The sequence below is a fragment of the Rhagoletis pomonella genome, unplaced genomic scaffold, assembly GCF_013731165.1.
Source record: "Rhagoletis pomonella isolate Grant_MI unplaced genomic scaffold, Rhpom_1.0 Rhpom_scaffold_01002, whole genome shotgun sequence".
In the NCBI taxonomy this organism is placed as follows: Eukaryota; Metazoa; Arthropoda; class Insecta; order Diptera; family Tephritidae; genus Rhagoletis; species Rhagoletis pomonella.
In genome coordinates this window covers 1-18514 of record NW_023459556.1, presented here as the reverse complement: position 1 = coordinate 18514, position 18514 = coordinate 1, and the positions used below count along the sequence as shown (strand labels likewise).

General features: G+C 36.9%; 3 protein-coding genes across 3 annotated transcripts in view; all 3 read left to right on the top strand.

Moving 5' to 3' along the window:
- LOC118751801 (putative mediator of RNA polymerase II transcription subunit 12) overlaps positions 1-11144 on the top strand; it is a 32445-nt gene extending 21301 nt beyond the window's left edge. Inside the window, exons 2-4 of the mRNA XM_036486613.1 lie at positions 8710-9144; positions 9959-10292; positions 10376-11144. Coding sequence (XP_036342506.1) covers positions 8710-9144; positions 9959-10292; positions 10376-10816 — 1210 coding nt within the window. The 3' untranslated portion in view covers positions 10817-11144. The remainder of the gene's footprint in view (positions 1-8709; positions 9145-9958; positions 10293-10375) is intronic.
- Positions 11145-14201: 3057 nt separating this feature from the next.
- Positions 14202-16157, top strand: LOC118751803 (translation initiation factor eIF-2B subunit gamma-like). Its single transcript, XM_036486615.1, has 7 exons — positions 14202-14458; positions 14514-14661; positions 14727-15087; positions 15148-15294; positions 15377-15553; positions 15609-15835; positions 15902-16157. Exons 1-7 carry the CDS (start codon positions 14302-14304, stop codon positions 16065-16067), a joined length of 1383 nt encoding a protein of 460 aa, XP_036342508.1. The 5' UTR covers positions 14202-14301; the 3' UTR covers positions 16068-16157.
- Positions 16158-16777: 620 nt separating this feature from the next.
- On the top strand, positions 16778-18316 carry LOC118751802. The gene is made up of 3 exons (XM_036486614.1): positions 16778-17463; positions 17549-17732; positions 17792-18316. Exons 1-3 carry the CDS (start codon positions 16876-16878, stop codon positions 18148-18150), a joined length of 1131 nt encoding a protein of 376 aa, XP_036342507.1. The 5' UTR covers positions 16778-16875; the 3' UTR covers positions 18151-18316.
- Positions 18317-18514: the final 198 nt, after the last annotated feature.

The following is an 18514-nucleotide window of genomic DNA, read 5'->3' as shown; positions in this document are numbered from 1 at the left end:
AAAAAAAAAATATTAAAAAATCAAATCAAAAGCTAATAACAATGGCCATTTTTACGTTGGCTGTTGTCTCAGTTGACTCAATTGATTACCAGTTTTGGATTATTACATTTGTCAGCGTGGTAATATTGATTTACATGCTACTAGCGGTCAATGAACGTTTCGTTTAATGTCGCGTAATACTCGTATTTTCGCATTCATGTATAAATATTTACATATATGTATGTGCACACTCTGTGATATGGATTGTAATCTTTTAGCGGTCAAAGACATTAATGTTCACTGCCAAGTATTTTAATAACATCCTTTTCATTGCTTTGGCCTGACTAGGTGTCAGTATCAGGAGCAGATAAATTAGTTACTATTAATAATGGGTGCAATGCGAGAATGAAACAAAAGCGTAATAGATATATCATATACATACATATAAACTTATATATCACATAAATATTGAATATGAGTCCACAACATGCGTATGCGACTGCAGTATCGAGGCTATACTCAATCCCGACCTTTGAGGCAGATCGTGAAATAGAGAGAGAGGGAGAGGGAGTATGGCTGCGGTTTAAGGGCAAACTAAAAAACAGAGGTTTTACTGCAAATAACCATGCATTTTTTTAAATTCCTTCCTATTTTAAGGGCCGTTTTCTCATCTAACCTTTAGATTACCGGCCACTTTATCGTCTCGATATACGAGTTTCCGTTTTCTCATCAGCGCATTAATTTTTCGAATCGATAAATTGTTGCTCACCCGATGCAACCTTTAAAAATTTGTACCCAACTTTAAATTTTGGTTCGGTTTTGGTTCATGAGTCAGATATATTAGATATTTCAATCAAGGTTTTGGTTTTTGTTAACAGTTGCTCTTGCTCTATATTTGCTTATGTTGCATTGCCAACCTTTGAAATTTTATGACGAGTGTAGTGAAGTTTCACACTCGGAAATGTAGTGAACTTTCACTCTACGGAATAACAAATTTATTTTTACCGGTAAGATAAGAAAACCAAAACACTTTAAAGACACTTTAAAGTGAGGAACAATTTATCTGCCCTGTTAGTAAAGGCAACTTTACAGCTTACATTAGAAAATCATCTTAAGTAGTTTTCAATTTAAATTTTGTATGTATGTAAAAAAAATTACAATCGATATTAAAAGAATTCAATGATATTTGGATTTTATTTTTTATGAAACTGACTTTTTTATTTATTGTCTCTTTCAACATCATATGTTTGTAAATATTTATACATAGCTAGCTAGATATAACTATTCGAATAGGTGGCAACGCTAATCAAAAATATTTCTAGACTAAAGCTTTCGCTTTGATACCCATATTTCATATATCTTGCTTAAGACTTAACTAGATTCGACTTTGAATACAGGTGGCAACCCTCTTCAAAAGTTTTTTCAAACCAAACTCTTCTCAAATCTCTTTTGTCTGACGTTGTGTTACATATTTCAATTAACTGATGAATTAAGTTGAACTCGACTTTTTAAACAGGTGACAACCGTCATATTTATCGTTAAGATAAAAAGCCCTTTCCAACCCATACAACCCTTCTATTAATGATTCGCTTAATTTATTAAATAATTTCAACACAGATATTTGAACAGGTGGCAACTCTCTTCAAACGCCAAAAAAATATTAAAAATTTTCCAACTAAAGCTCTCTTTAACACTTCCGCACACATCCATATTTTAATATTTCATACAACTTGTGCATAATGTGAAATAGGTGGTAACCCTCTTCAAAATATTTGCAAACTAAACCCTCTTTATCTGGCAACCAATATTGTGATACATATCTCAATTACTTGATTTCCTTAATTTAGTTTAGAAATCAGGCCACTCCATGAGGCCTAAGGCTCGTCTGAGAAAAAGAAATTTTATGAATTTTTTGTTAAATCCTTGGTGAGAAAAATACCTTTTATACCATATTTAGTTTAGGTTTTCCTCTCTATCTTGGTGATATAAGAGCAAATTTTTCTTATAATTTTTCCGCAAAATTCGATAAGCCTACGTATTTTTCTTGCAAATTTCCCCCTACGACTTTTGTCTCTTCGATAATTAACTTTTCTACCGCTTTTGTAATTTTACAGTGTTCATTTTTTTCTAATACAAAAGAGCTTTTACGCATGCATTGCCATTAACAAACGCCCACAAGTTCGCAGCTTAAGTCTTTCGTTTAATTCAATTTTTTTAGAACCACATATGTACATTACAACATATCACCCATACAATAGATAAATGTATCGTAAAACGCTGTTTGTACAACACTAAGGAAAATAATTTAAACAATTTTTTTTTTTTTTTTTTTACTAAAGAGCTGCCATAAATCTCCAAACCGCTGAACTCGCTCAGAGCACTTGTTGCCGTAAATCTCAACATCTTTACAACTTTACACTTGATGAGCTTGCTTATAACTTATAAGCTGTTTTTACTTTCATTCCCAAGCCATGTCTACGTTCATATAAATATGTACAAACATACATACATACATATGTATGATCTGTAAATATTTCACACCAAAGCTTTTGTAATTATCATTACAATTTACATTGAGGAGCGCACACCATCACACCGGCTGTGGTTTGGATTGGGCCTGTAGCAGCGGCACAACCTACACTCTGCTCAACTGTTCAGCTGAAGTACATACATACATACATATATACGTCCCCATAAGCTGGATAGACGGTCAGATGTTGCACCTTCCGCTTTGGCATAAAATTGAAAAAAGTGCTAAAACGAAAAACAAATATATATCTTAAAACATCACTTATTTATAAGCATGAATGCATATATTTGCTGAGCAACTAAAAATTAGTGTAGGTACATATAAAGAATTTATTATTATGGATAAAACAATACAACGAACAATAACGACTGCAACAGTACACACATGCATATGTTTATATGTAAATTACTATGCACAAACACATGCCGCTATTTATCGCATGGTTACCAAATTGCAGGAAGGTCTGTATGTGCAACTCCTGCACCGGCAATGCTTTACTCATAACTCAGGTACGATCAGGCGTTTGATGGGAGCATCTTCAAAGTTAATGTTTACATAGATATACACTACCATCCATAAGTGTTCGTGCATGCTGATTGTTATTTTTTTTTTTTTTTGAATGCTAAAAAAATTTTAATTCGAACTTTTAGCAAATTTTTAGTAAAAATTAAATATTTTTTAACGATTTAATACTACCACCATGGTCGAGTCAAGCGGTTTGCTTCCTAGCCCGAGCAACATCAAAATTATGGTTTTTCTAACAGCGGTCGCCCCTTAGCAGGCAATGGCAAACAACCAAGTTTATTCCTGCCAAGAGACAAAAAAGTTCTCATTAGACCCTTTGGCCCTTCTGAGGCGGCGTAAAACTGTAGACAACATTTCAGCTAAAAGACTTACAAAAAAGTGAAAGTGGTATTAATAACGAGATGAAACAGCTGAGGACGGAAATCGGGATGAACGGCTTAAGGATCCGCCTAATAGAAAATCTCTTCAGCGTCACAGGGCTAATAGCCTTAACACAAATCCAATAAGTGGGCTACAGTGTAACGTTGACTTCTTCTCCTGAACTTCCAGCGTTATTGGTGTGCACGAGGAATATTTGACGTCGAAAAGCTGCAATCAACCGCTTAGGCAAGCAACTCTTTATAGCCTAGATTCCATCTTACAATTACTTCGCACCGCTGCAGAAATGGTACTGGGTTACTACCATCCATGCATATGCAGCTGAGGCAAATAAATACGCAGCATACCAAGCCAACCAAGGGGGAAGAGGAGGAAGGGGAGACGTATTTTCAAGATAAAGAAAAGATAGACAAAAAGATGTGAGTTCGAGGATTTTGAGATGCTGGCAGGAAGGAATTCGGCCCGAAAGTTCTTTCAGAAAATAACAACAGTGAAAATGCTTTCAAGACCACACTTGGTTTCTGCAAAAACAAATATTTGGTAACAGATGTTCACAGTATACTGAAAATATAGGAGGAACACATCTCAACATTGCCGAGAGGAAATAAATATTGCAGCTTTAACAAAGAGGAGCCGAAGCTAATGCTCTGGGCGATCCTCGCATTTGACCACGGCGGGTGAAGACAACAACAGTGCGACTTAAAAGCAACAAACGCTCGTAAATTGGAAAATCGGTGTACTCTGACCAAACTAAAAGAAGTGTCAGGAGGCTGCAGAGAAAAAAGATGCCGCCTACAGGGCCACGCTGCGATCGGGCGCAACGCGCGCTATGTGGGACCCCTATAGGGATCTGAAGAGGGAAGCGAGACATATTTGCCGCAATAAGAAGAGAGAGGCCGAAATACGTGAGTGCGAGAAGAGCTTGAAATGCTGGCCGACAGGAGGAATGTCCGAAAATTTTACCAGAGAGTTAGGTGTCTTACGGAAGGTTTAAAGACCAGGGCGTACTCCTGTAAGAACAATAATGGCGACCTAGCGATGTTCAGAAGGTACTTAAATTATGGAGGGAACACTTTTCCACCTTACTAAATGGTAGCAGCACGGAAAGTTGTGGAGAAGAAGAACCCGAGCCCGCAGTCGATGATGGCGGAGTCGATGCTCCTCCGCCTGACCATGACGAGGTACGAATAGCAATAACGCGGCTGAATAACAACAAAGCTGCTGGAGCTGACAGCCTGCCAGCTGAGCTATTCAAGTACGGTGGCGAGGAGTTGATAAGGTGCATGCGCCAACTCTTATATGGTCAGATGAACGCATGCCCGACGACTGGAGATTAAGTGTGCTCTGCCCAATCCACAAGAAAGGCGACCCCGCCATTCGCGCCAACTACCGCGGGATCAGCCTTCTAAGCTTAGGTTAGGTTCCTGAAAGGATACCAAAGCTGTGTGATGAAATTGCTTATCAAGAAATGTATTTTTTATTCATAAATAAAAAAGTCAGCAGCGAAGGTAGCAAGTTGTGCAAATACTTTTGAACGTTAGTGTATAAACCTGCATTTGGCAGTAAAGCACCGCTGTGCAACAACATATGCAAGAGCGTCTAGCTGTGCGCGTGTCGCTTCCCTCCTAGTGCGGCGGAGCGCGCTTCTCCACAACATCTACCACGGCGGCATCGCTTTCGATTACATAATCGCATCGACGGCCGCTTATACTCTGCTTAACGTTGAGTTATCATGTTTGCCTGTCTTTTCGTTTGCATTTTTTTTTTTGCAATGCAAGTTCTCCTACCTCTGCCATTTCAATTTTATTGCTTAGCTTTTTGTAAATATATATGTAAGTAGACGACCGGTTACTGCCACTGTCATCTTCCAACACGCTATCAGCATCACACCAGCAGCATTACTCTTTGGCGCATCTTCAGTTTATTCGTCATTCGTTTTTGCCTATTCGTCTGCCGATCTAACTGACTTCTGTAATTCCCAAAGTTCGCATAGAAAATTTCCCGCGTTTTTTTATGTTTTATTTTCTTGTACGTTCATATGTGTGTAAATAGGTATGCTTTGGTATAGTTGTATGGCGCATACGTAGGTGTATGCCGATACGCTATATGTATTTTTTCGCATTTCTTGTTGCTCGGCGGGTTTTCGAAATTTTCCCATATCATAAAGTAGTTTCATTGATTGTAAAGTGCTGCGAGTAGAAATACAACAAATGAGAATTGTGGTTTAAAAATATTATTTCAGGCTTAGAGATATTTTTTTTTCGCATGTACCTTGCATCCTTGGCATAATTCTTGAGATTTAAAAATAAATCAAAGAAGCATAATCTACGTGTACACTGACTTTAGATCTAGTTAGGTTAGTTTGGCTGTAAACTATGCTTGTAAATTACAAATACTCTAAAAGGTGTTATTATTTTATGTATTCTGAAAATTTAATATTAAAATAAAGGCTGTGACTTTAAGGTTTCAATAACAATGCAAAGATAAATCGCAATATCTGAGGTCATAATTCCAAAAACGTTATTGCCGAATGTGTGTGTATCGTATGATGACAAAATATTATCGATCTCTGTCAAAAATACTAAAACGATATCTTTGTCGAGCTTTGCCCGGAGTGTATATACATTTTAAAGTTTATCAATATTTCGATAGCTTTAAAAAAATATATTGGAAATAAAAAAGAAATTGGATTTCGATATATTTTAAGTAAATTTCTTACTCCAAAATTTAGGTGGCAACCCTATTCCGAAATAAAGTTCTCAACAATACCTTTAATTTGATATCCAATTGCGACGTTTTAGATAAATTGTGTGGAATCGCAAATAAGTGGCAACCTTACACTATTATCCTAAGGTATAACATTTTTTTATATAGGGAAAGCATTGTTTAAGAGCCTTTTCTTGGTGCCCATGAATAGTAATATTTTACCTTTCATTTTACCGATTCAAAATAGGTGGCAACCCTATAAAAAAAAATTTCTAATTAGGGATCTTTAAAATACCTTCCATTTGATACCTATATTATGATATTTTAATTAATTCGTAACTAATTTTGAATAGGTGGCAACCTATCTCGCAGATAGTGCCTATTCAGATAACCTTAGAATCCAAAACATTATCTGTGTACAAAATTTCATCAAAATCGTTAGAGCTGTTTCCGAGAACACTATGGATAGATATATATATATATATACATATACAAGAATTGCTCTTTTAATGTAATAAGATGCATACATATCTAATATAATAATAATACATATGTACATACTTATGTAGTACATATAAAAAAAAATAATAAAAAATAATTTAATATACCACATTTTTATAAATGTACTAAAAAGTTGAAAATAATTTTTCCCAGACCCATAAAATATTGAAATCTTGATATGTTTTGATTTTAAAGTTTTAGCCATTTACATTATAAATTTATATTTAAAATTAAAAGTGTGCAATAGACATGAAATTATATGACATTGCGATACATATTTCATTTAACTGATGACTATTTTAAGAGGTGCTAACTCTCCTATATGTACATGGTTTAGAAATTAAGCCTTTTAAAAATCATTTCGATTCATACTCATCTTTTATTTAGTGATTCATTAAACTTATTAACCAATTTGAATTTTTCAACCCTCTTCAAACACATCATAAATATTCTTAATTTTTAAGCTAAAAATATCTTGAGATACTTTCGTTTGGCACCTATATTTTATTAATACATACAAATTGCATTGGATTCGACTTTTCAAATAGGTGGCAACCCTGCTCTTAAGCCGCTTTCGCCCGCCCCTATATTGTAATACATATTTCAAGTGCCTTATTCCCTTGCGTCCGATGTGGCTGAGCCTTTTCAAAACCATTTCGATTGATGAGACTCATTTTGTTAAAATTAATTCAACTTATTCAATAATTCAAATTTCATTTAATTTTTCAACAAGTGACAACCCTTTTCAAAAAGATGAAACCTTATTGTACGTCTATAGTCCAAGTTCTTTAATATGACAACTCATTTTTGAAAATCGAACGAACGGTGCAGCGCTGTGAGACAAAATATCCTAACTCATACATACGTTCCTATTTATTGTGTCGGAACTCTGTAATTAATAACTCAACATACGATTGCAAAATTTGCACTTAAATCTGGATAAACAACAGAGTTAGTTGATTTAAACGTGGTAAAATTACGGTTATATGGTTCGATATTTATTGAGCACTATAGACTTATAGGCCCATGCTTTTATTTCATATAAATCTATTTGTTGGTGGTGCTAGACTTTTTCGACTGGGTGGTAAGATCATTTAAATCCTTACATGTTTTAATTAACAATTTTATTAATTTTTTAATACAAACTCCTCAAAATGATAAAATGTCAAGTTCGCTTCATAAGTCTATAATTTCTATTCAAACCGGCCAAGTTTGTGCCCAAAGTCTTTTAAACACGAGTTTACGCCAAGGCATATATAATTAACAAGTGGATAGCAGCAGCACTCTCCTTTTAATTTAATTAAAAAATTATGTGCAAAAATTCGTATCGTTCTAAGACATCTTTTTACGGAAACTTGCAAGCGCCTAGTTTTTGCAATAGTGACTTTATAGGTGGTACTGCTATACAGCAGTAACGGGAGACTAATTTTTGAAGCTTGAAAGATAAAAGTCAACCTATCGACGATGCGTCTGAACAAACATATATATACTATATATTTTTTCAGTTTCCTTTGAACTTTTTTTGTGAAAATCACGCATCTCCCAAAAAAAAAATCAATTAAGTCATTTTAATTGATGGTGACGATAAGTACATACGTACATATATTTGTAGGTATGTACTTACGTGAATAAGCACTAACACTTCCGTCATATAACGATTTGTAATTAGTTCTTATAATGAATTGTTACCACTAAAACATAACTCAATGACACTTCAAAATCGGAAACAAATACCAACTGTGTACCGACTTCAAGAAAACAAAACGACACTCATGGGATTAACCTTGACGGTATTAATTGAACAATAACACTTCAATATGTATGTCAAAAAATTTAGTTGGAGTACAAAGAAGGATTTCACAGCTACAAAGTGGGCAATATGAAATTTTGAAACTTTGTCTTATTTCTTATTCATACATATGTATGTACTTCTAACATATTTTGGTTCATTTACTCTTTGCTGGTGTTATGTAAGATACACCGATGACCTATGTATGTATATTTTCAATATGTTTGTATTGATTTATAAAAATATTTATGATTAATCATAATTTTTTTATAATTTTCTATTTCTATTTTGCCAATTATAGCTTACGTTTCATACTGCTAGTCTCTGCGACGTGCCTATTGGGCAGCGCGTATTCTGCTGCGAACAGCGACGTCACCGCCTCAGCAACTACGGCAAAACCGCAAGGCTTTGCTGCACGCTCCATTGATGCGACCGATGAGGAGGATGAATTTGAATCGCAAGCGCAAACACATTTGGCTTATCGGCAGCAACAACAACCACAGCAATTACAACAACGTCAATTATATGACTATAGTCAGTCGGAGGAGGATCAGGAGGAAGCACCACGACAAATCTATCAAAGTCGTAATGTAAAACAGCAGAGTAATTACTTGAAACAGAATAAGAAACCGACGACGAGTGAGGAGGAAAGTGAAGAAGAAGTGGAAGAGGAACCAGACAGATTGTCACTACTGTTGGCCAAGTCTTCGTTTAATTGCAATTCGAAAAATTCGGGGTGAGTGAAAATTTTTTTTAATAATTTTTAAAATTTTATCTCGATCATTTTCGTTTATTTTTTATTAATTACTGTTTTTTGTTTTAGTTTAATTACTGTTTTTATTTTTTTAAATGCAGTTTTCTGTTATTTTAATTTACTTTATTTTATTTTATTTTGTTTTGTTTTATATTTTTTTTCTTTCACTTTATTTTATTTCACCTCATCTTATTTTATTTATTTATTTTTGTTTTATTTTATTTTATATTTAATGTTATTTTATTTTATTATTTTTTGTACATTAATTTTTATATTCCTTTTTTTACTTTTGATTAGTTTTAATTTTATTTTCATTATTTTTTTTTCATTTTGCTTTTTTTTTATTTTTCTTAGCTTATTTGGTTTGGGTTCCGAATATTGTAGGTTAGTGTGAGGCTGGCGCAAAAAAATTAAAGTCTCACGAAAATAGAGGAAAAACGTCGGACGTTAGCGGCAGGTAAAACGGTGTTCATACTGCGGTTAGAGAAAGGAGAATTCTGTTGAGGGTTATGACTTTTATAAGGCTTCCCTGAGGAGCTCTGTAGTCGGTGTAGAATTTTGTGTATTTTTTCAAGTCACGTTGGAAAAATAGAAGGTGCCATAAATTTTTTATGCCAGCTTCAAACTAACCTACAAAATGCGGTACACTTCTCGTTTAATTTATTTTATTAACTTTACTTTACTTTTTTTAATTCAATTTTAAGTTTCTTCATCGCCTTTTTATAAAGTATGTGATCGACCCGCTAAATTTTAATTATTTTCTTTTAATTTTGTATACAAATTTCTAAAACTTCAGCTACTACGCCGATGAGTCACTGAATTGTGAAGTTTTCCATTATTGCCAAGATAATCAACGTCATTCTTGGATCTGTCCTGAGGGTTTTACTTTCCATCAAATACATCTAATCTGCATGCCGCCATCGCACGATAACATCTGTCAGCAATCGTCGAAATATCATATTGTTAACGATTACCTCTACAAGCCAATCAATCTTCATGAACACCAAAGCAAGCCAAATGTGACCCTACGCTACTCGGAGCGTTACTATCCTGAAAACTATTATGACAATGAGCGTTATGATGATGAAGAGGAAGCGCCACGCCAACGCGTAAATCATCAAAGGCAACCGGTGAGTATTAAACAAAATCGTATGAATTTTCGGTACATACAAACATACTTAACCTAATTTATGTTTTGATTTTTTTTTTTTAGGTTCAAGTTGGCTTCCAACAACAGCAGCAGCCACAACAACAACAACAACAACCCATCTATCAACAGCAACGTCAGCAGGTACAACAGGTACGTCACCAGCCCATACAACAACAACAACAGCAGCACCAACAGCAGCAAACAACCGTTTATCGTAAACCTGTCACCACAACCACGACTCAACCACAACTCATACAACCTATTCAACAACATCCGATTCAACAGCGACCCATCGGGCAAACTATTGCACCACTGGTTACACCAAGTCCTTATAGATTCTTCACTGCCGCATCACCACTGCAACACGCTGTGCCACAACCGCAAGTCTATCGTACTCCCGAGGAGATTAACATATCACTGCTGCAACGACGCCCACAACTTTTCGTTGCCACTTCAACGCCGCGTTACTATGAGGATGATTACCTGTACGAGCGACGAAAGTAAAATAAAAAACAAAATAAAATTAATTAAAAATCCGACCTCGACACTTGTATCCTACTTTCACTATCCTCTAGCCGTGTTGTAATGCTCCCACGCTCATCTCGTCCGACAAGTGCATTGTGAATTGAATTCAAAATGCAAAACGAAGTTTTCGAATTATATGTAGCTTTAAGCATTAAACCTAACGAATTATTAACAGTTTTTATTTTTATTTTATTTTTATTGATTTTACTGTTATAAAAACTACATATTACGAATTTAAAAGTAGTCCCAAAACTCGTATTATATGTGTGTACCTTAATATGAACAATTATTTGTCCAAAATGTTAGAAAGAGATTACTGATGTAATTTTTAATAATTTTTAAAAACTTAAATAAAAATACAAAAAAAATATATATATGTATTTTTAGCATTTGGGCCCTAATCACGGCATCTCTGAACGAATGGTCACTCGTTTTGAATCAAATGAAGAAATACGGTTGAAAATTCAAAGTCGATCATGAACGCCGTGATTCGTTGCCTGTTCAGCATTTTACATCAAAATCATTCAACTTAGCTTCTTCCTCTTATTTGGCACCACAGCCAATTGGCTCTTTCCTTTGGGAGGTTTTGCCCGTTTTTCATCCAGATCCTTCTGCATTTGATCCTTTCCGTGCATTACATGTGCGCCCTTGCTTTCGTTGTCTGCGAATGGGTACTGAGTCGAAGTATATTTTCCCCAAAGCGTCGTCAGCCATGCATTCGACTTACCCTCGCTAGCGCAATCGCTGTATTTTTATGCGTTTAACTATGTCGATGTCGTTAAAAAGCTCATACAGTTCGTCATTCCATCTGCTCCTCTATACTCGACGTCCACGCGAGCAGGGCCATAGATCTTTCGTAGAATAGTTCTCCCAAAAGACTCCAAAGGTTTTCCATCAGTGTTCGACATCGTCCACGTTTCTGCGCCATATAGAAGAACGGGCATGACGAGAGACTTGTAGAGCAAAAGTTTTCGATTGCATGACGAGCCCAAAGTAGCACTTGTTGACAAGAGTTATTCCTCGCTTGATGTCCTGGCTTTCGTTATTGGTGGTGTTCATGCTGGATCCCACGTAGGCAGATAGCTGCCAACAGTGGCGTGTGTCCCGAAACGCGTGGACTCTTTATATGCTTCCTGGAGGTGCTTTGTCTTGTCGTCATTTATCGCTAGAACAACCTCTTTGGCTTCTTTGTTTCAGACCGACGATGTCGATATCATCTGCACGCGCCAGCAACCTCGTGCTTTTCTGTACATGTAGCGGCTGCGATTCAGATCGGCAGCTCTAATGACGCTTTCCAGCAGCAGATTGAAAAAGTCGCACGAGAGTGAATCGCCTTGTCTAAAACCGCGTCACTCTACATAGATGTATTAGTTTTGCCGGGGATTCCAAATTTAGGCATGGCGTCGTAAAAGCAACTTTTTTCGTGCTATCAAAGCAGCTTTAAAGTCAACATACCGATTATGTGTGTTCGCTTATCTACAGTGTTCTCTAGGATTTGACGCGCTATGAATATCAAGTCTAAGCAGTTGATTCGTCCTACTCACCTCGACACTGTTTAATGTCTACATGGCAAAACTCCCTCCACCGCGAGCTGGAGTCAACTTGGTAAGCAACGCTGATTATCGTACAATAATGATGACGGGCCGAAACATCGGCAGCCTTTGCGATAAAATAATAGACTATCTCACCTATCTCTCGAACTTCTTCGCTGCAAGGAGCCTCAAAATCTCCGTTCCACAATCCACCGCCACACTCTTCACAACCTGGACCAAGGAGATCAGGCTTGAACTAGACGTCTTCATCGATGGCGCCAAAATACCGACAGCGAATCACGCCAAATTCTGGGAGTGAAGATCGATAGCCTTTTCTCCTTCTCCGTGCAGGCCTCATCCACTTGCAGCAAACTGCGGGCCAAGAACAAAGTCCTCAAGTTGCTAGCCGGCAGCACCTGGGCCGCCGACAAAGAGACCCTGCTCTCAACCGAACGCAACTCTATGTAGGGCTACAGGTTGACATCTTATATCGACCGAGCATCACCTCCATGATGAAAACTAGGTGCTGGAGGTGAAAGCGCACAACACCATGCTGTCGAAGCAATACCTCATGGGATGTTACCGACGAAACCACCTCTGCTTCGAAACGAGCCACCACCACCACACCTGCACGACTTGAAGCCAGTTATCGAGGCGTACACAGACCATCCGTCCGCTACAGCAAGATAGAGAGCGGCGCTCAACAGTCTACCCAGCAATGCGGTGAGAACGAGCCTCAACACGCGCAAAAACAACATCGTCCTACATGGTCGACACCCGCCCATAAATATAAAGCAAGTGAAACTACCGAGAGAGACCAGATCATGGAGCTTCAACTTTCAAGAGAGACCCCCGTTGACCTAGCCCAATTACGGTCTGGATACCGTAGCCGCATCAATAGCTACCTGCCAGACTCGACCACTATGTCATCAATTGGTTCCGGTATTTTGAGACTCCCAGCACGACACCAACTACCTCTTCACATGCCAGCTCAATCCCACTCAACTAACACCCCTTTCCTTTTCGTCGACCTTGTTGAAACTACCCGTTTCTTGGACCTACCGTTAGTCGAGCCTGACGAAAATGATTGATGGATGAACCGTAATAGGCGGGGCTTAGTAGTGTCTCGCATGTGGACAAGGTCCTCACAACACCCAACATCTCTTCAGATGCACCTCCAATTCACGACACGCTCTGTATTGCGCCCATCGATGCCGCTGAAGATGATGACTCATAACAGAACATGGGGGGCTTGAGCACTGCTGCTATAACAACTACAACAATTGAACCAATATAATTTTTTTAACTGCAGTTGATCCGGATTAAGTCCGAGTTAATCCAGATCAACGCAGCCTTCTGTTTAAGCTTTAAAAGTCGCATAAAATCCTTCTCTCCATTCGTCGGCCATCATTTTTTTCTGACGTTTGCAAGCATTTTAAAATCATATCATGATACAAAAATTTGAATATTTTTATCCGGACTCATATAAAATAAAAAATAAAATTGTTTACAATTGTTGTTGTTTGAAGTTGAAAATGAGAAAGTATGTGTGAGTTTGAGTTTTGAATTTTAAAATTATATTGCCGGCAAACGTCAGACTTCTTCTCAATGGTCTTACCTAGTAATTTTTTTATAATGCACCCACCCTAGCAGTAGTCAATTTGTATTGAACTACGTAATTCGGGTAGCATGGAAAAGCCGAATTACTCCCAGTCGAGTATATAATTCATCATTGGTGCCACCCTGTAAAACTTGTTGCTACTCGCCGCTATTGCAAAATTAGGCGCTCGCCTTCTACTTCCGGTAGTGCAGTTTTTTGACAGTTTTCTTTTATCCTATTTCGCGTATGTCGTGTGGCGTGTGTGTCTTTTTAGAAATTTGCCAATTTAGCATGTCTTTTATTTATTGTTAATAAAAAGCATATAATTTGCAATGGTAACGCAAGAATTTCAGGCTGTAGTGTTGGCAGCTGGACGCGGTACACGCCTGCCAGAAGTGCTGGCCGACTCGCCGAAATGCCTTGTGCCTATTGGTCCCTATCCGCTGCTATGGTATCCTTTAAATATGTTGCAACAGCATAACTTTCAAGGTAATAGTTGTAAATTTAATTGAAATTTGTTTATTTACTTTCCGTAAACTCGCAGATGTGATTATTGTGGTATTAGAAAATGAGCGCTCTGAAATACAACAGGCCTTGGAACGTACATCTCTGAAAATTAAGATTGACTTCGTGCCGATTGATAGCGATAGCGATTTTGGCACCGCTGATAGTTTGCGACTCATACATGATAAGTAAATAGTAAAATTATTTAGCTTCTGATTTGATTTACGTTTATGTATGTATGTATATTTTCCAGAATTAAGTCGGACTTTTTGGTATTATCTTGCGATATTGTTTCGAATGTTAGTTTATATCCGTTGATCAATAAATTTCGCCAACACGATGCTGCACTCGCCGCACTACTCTTCAAAAGTGGTTTCGAATCAGATGTAGAATTGCCTGGTCCGAAGACAAAGCACAAACCGGAACGTGATCTAATTGGTATTCATCCGGAATCTAATCGTTTACTTTTCCTTGCATCGACAAGCGATTTCGAAGAAGTAATGAGTATAAATGCTCACCTATTGCGCAAGAATGGAAAAATGACGATTTTCTCACGATTAATAGATTCTCACATTTATGTTATGAAGAAGTGGATAATAGACTTTCTGCTTAAGGTAAGACCAATAAGTTTGAGTTTTTTTTAATAAACCTACGTGTATTAATTCCCCATGCAGAAAGAAAACTTCTCTACCCTCAAAGGAGAATTTCTGCCTTATCTGATCAAAAAGCAAATGTCCAAGAAATCGGGTACATCAGCCGCTGCACCAGATATACACTCGGAAGTGGGTATCAGCATAAAACCCGAAAATGATATTTTTCATGTAAGCACGTTTCTATATTCTTTATAAGCGGATTTACGTTTTTACTCATGCATACATAATTATTTATATTCAAAAAATTTAGTATGCATCAAACACACAACTCGAGCAACGCATACAGACAGCCACATTGTTTAACGATTCTCGCATCAAAGAGCCCTACAATGGTGACGTGATACGTTGTTATGCAGTTATAGCGCCAAAGGATAGTATTGGCGTACGTGTAAATACTACTTTAAGTTTTTTCGCGATTAACCGTAAGGTAAATAATGTTCAAAGAGTCTATTACATGTTTACTCATCGTATACTTTTCGTAGATTTCCAATATTTGGCCAAAATTTTTCAACGAACAAGACCACGCACTCGTTTCAGCGAACGCAGTTATGAATTCGACACAGACAAAAGAAATCGCTGTAGGTGACAGTGCTAAACTGTCCGAAAAAACTTCGCTTAACTTTAGTGTTTTTGGTGCCAATTGCACCATTAATCCGAAAAATATTATAAACAAATCTATTATAATGACTAGCGCTATTATTGAAGAAGGGTGAGGATAACATCGGTTAGTTGTGTGTATTTACATATAACGATAAAATTATTTCTTTCAATTTAGCTGTAACATTGAAAATTGTATTGTGGGCAGTAGAGCTGTGGTTAAACGTGGCTCTGTGCTGAAAAACTGCTTGATCGGGCCAAGTTTCGCTGTGGAGGAAGGTACGAAAAAAGAAAATCAACATTTAACAAATGCGGATGGTTTTATGGAGATTGATATACAATAAAAATAATTAAACAATAAAAATTAATTACGTGTATACTTTCTTGTGGTTAAACGAAAGTTGCATTTTTTAAAAAAATGTAATTACAGCCCATTTCTTTTTTATTATTGCCAAAGTATTAGAACAATAAGATCTGAGATCTTTTATAGTTACGGTTCCAAACATATTTCTAAAAGTTCTAATTAAAATCTTTGGAGTTGTGGTGATAAGTTTGAAGATTTTTTTTTAATTTCTGTACCTATAGATAATGAGCTAGGTATACTTTTATAAAAAAAAAAAATAACAATAAAAAAACAGAATGAAGAGTCAAAACTGGTCGAATCGTTGAAGTCGCGGGCTGTATGTAATAATAATAATTGATTGGCGCTTACACATAAGTCAAAGGTTTGGCCAAGCTTCTCCGATCTGTGGAGGTTAACAAAGAGGAGGGACGGACCTTCAGTTTTACTCCGACTCCCAATGCCGATTGTATTTTAATGAGAAGCAGTTTTTCATGGCGAAAATACACTCTGAGGTTTGCCATTGCTTGCCGAAGGGCGACCGCTGTTAAGAAAAAACCTTTTTTCTAATTTTTTTTGCGCGTATGTATCTTTTATTTCAAAATGGAGTTCATGATATCGAGTGCGACATGTGGCAATGGGATTTTTCTTTCTGTTTTGGTTTGATTCTTCAACTTCTCCCTCATTTTTCCTAATTTTTCGTTGTTTATTTACTTCGCAGCTGATCGTCAATTTCCATATTTATTTTTTGCAGAGAAATTTCGGTCAAGTGCTTTGGCAGATTTTCAAACCCAAGTTTTCAAATAGGGGAAATGCTGTTGTTACGTCGGCTGCAGCCTGCACTGCGTACCACGAATATTCGCTTGTATGCCAAGAAATCAGTAAAACAAAATAAGATGACTAGCATTTTGTCAGGAGCAGGTAATGACAAACAAGTGCATCAGGAAACCTTGCGCTATATATACCCTTTCCCGCGAATAAATATTCGTACCGATATTTATTTGCGTGTTAAATCTGCCGATGTAGTCGAATATCCGAACGCAAATGTGCTTATCGCAGAGTTACATGGTGGTCATGCCAGGAATTGTCCGGTGACGATGCAAGTGGATGTCAGTGAAGATGAACGTTTAGTAAATATTGTGGTAAAGAAGTTAGGGGACACTTCAGATTTTTATTGTAACCTGGAGGTGCCTATTCGATCCGATCTCATTGTTGAGGCCAGCGATAGTGTAAAAGTGCAGAATATCTTCAGCTCGGAGGTAACGGTGCGAGCTAAAAAAAACATAGAAACCAAGGAAATTCGAGCCGATAATGTGACATTAGATAGCGCTGCTGGAAATATCACATGCAAAGGTATGCTCTTAGGAAAAATAACTAAAGTGGAAACCAAACAATTAGGGGTAGGTACATAGATACATAATATGAATGAACTTGATGTAAATAAATATGTATTCCCATTTTCTGATTCAAACATTTATTTCCCAGAATATTTCGTTCGACAAGTTGCAGGGTGATCAGTTAAATTGTAAGACAGATGCGGGCAGTATATCCACGAGCTCTTGCTACGTGGAAGAGTCGAAATTTGAAACCAATTCCGGCTCCCTACAGCTAAGAAATGTTCACAAAAAAACGGAAGTTGACGTGCATAAGGGAGGAGAACTGAATATGAGTGAGTAAACACTTGGTCCTATTAGCAAAAATTTTTTTAAATGCATGTTATTCTGCCAGCTGGAGTACATGGAAATCTTACGGTGCGAGCCAATGGTGGAAAATTAACTCTGCAACTTTCCGAATTGACAGGGGAGAATGTTGTTAAAGCAAAAGAAATAGAACACGCCGTTATAAATATTTCTGATCGCATTGAAGAACATTCTAACATTGAGGTAACATCCCGCGCCGTGATATTAGATGATACACTATCGCATCTGCAAGATGGCATCGGCAACAACAATACTTTATTTCGTAATTCAAAAACTGCAGATGCTCAAAGTATTTTAATTGTAAGCAGTAGTGGCGAAGTTAAACTGGGAAAATTGTCCTGGATGGAATCTTTGCGAGAACAACTAAATACATCCGCAAACAAGTGAATAACTTGTAATCGGAAATGCTTATGAACTCTCCATTACAGCGTTGCTTCTTGACAAACATATTAGTATGTGTGTATATTAATAGCTTGCAATCCGCTTACATATATGGATACATTTCAGGCACTAAAAAATCGAAGTTTCCAATTAAAAAATGTTTAAATTTTAATTTTTGTGTATGTTTTCTAGACTAATCTGTATTTTGCTGTAGCATAATCGTGTAGGTTGATCATTGTCTTCAATGCTGAGCGCACTCTGTAGATTCTTCAGATTGTCATCATTATTCTCTTTCAAAAATTCTTGTAACTGCACTTCAGTTCCAGCATTGACCATACGCACAATGAGGTCGAGAATGGTTAAATAGCTC

What these genes read in the sequence shown, in the direction of transcription:
- LOC118751802 (XM_036486614.1), top strand. Translation starts at nt 16,876, where the DNA reads ATGCTGTTGTTACGTCGGCTGCAGCCTGCACTGCGTACCACGAATATT. An exon ending in TGGAAACCAAACAATTAGGG is followed by an intron (nt 17,464 to 17,548) that starts GTAGGTACATAG and finishes TTTATTTCCCAG; the next exon opens with AATATTTCGTTCGACAAGTT. An exon ending in GGGAGGAGAACTGAATATGA is followed by an intron (nt 17,733 to 17,791) that starts GTGAGTAAACAC and finishes TTATTCTGCCAG; the next exon opens with CTGGAGTACATGGAAATCTT.
- LOC118751803 (XM_036486615.1), top strand. Translation starts at nt 14,302, where the DNA reads ATGGTAACGCAAGAATTTCAGGCTGTAGTGTTGGCAGCTGGACGCGGT. An exon ending in TTGCGACTCATACATGATAA is followed by an intron (nt 14,662 to 14,726) that starts GTAAATAGTAAA and finishes TATATTTTCCAG; the next exon opens with AATTAAGTCGGACTTTTTGG. An exon ending in CCGAAAATGATATTTTTCAT is followed by an intron (nt 15,295 to 15,376) that starts GTAAGCACGTTT and finishes CAAAAAATTTAG; the next exon opens with TATGCATCAAACACACAACT.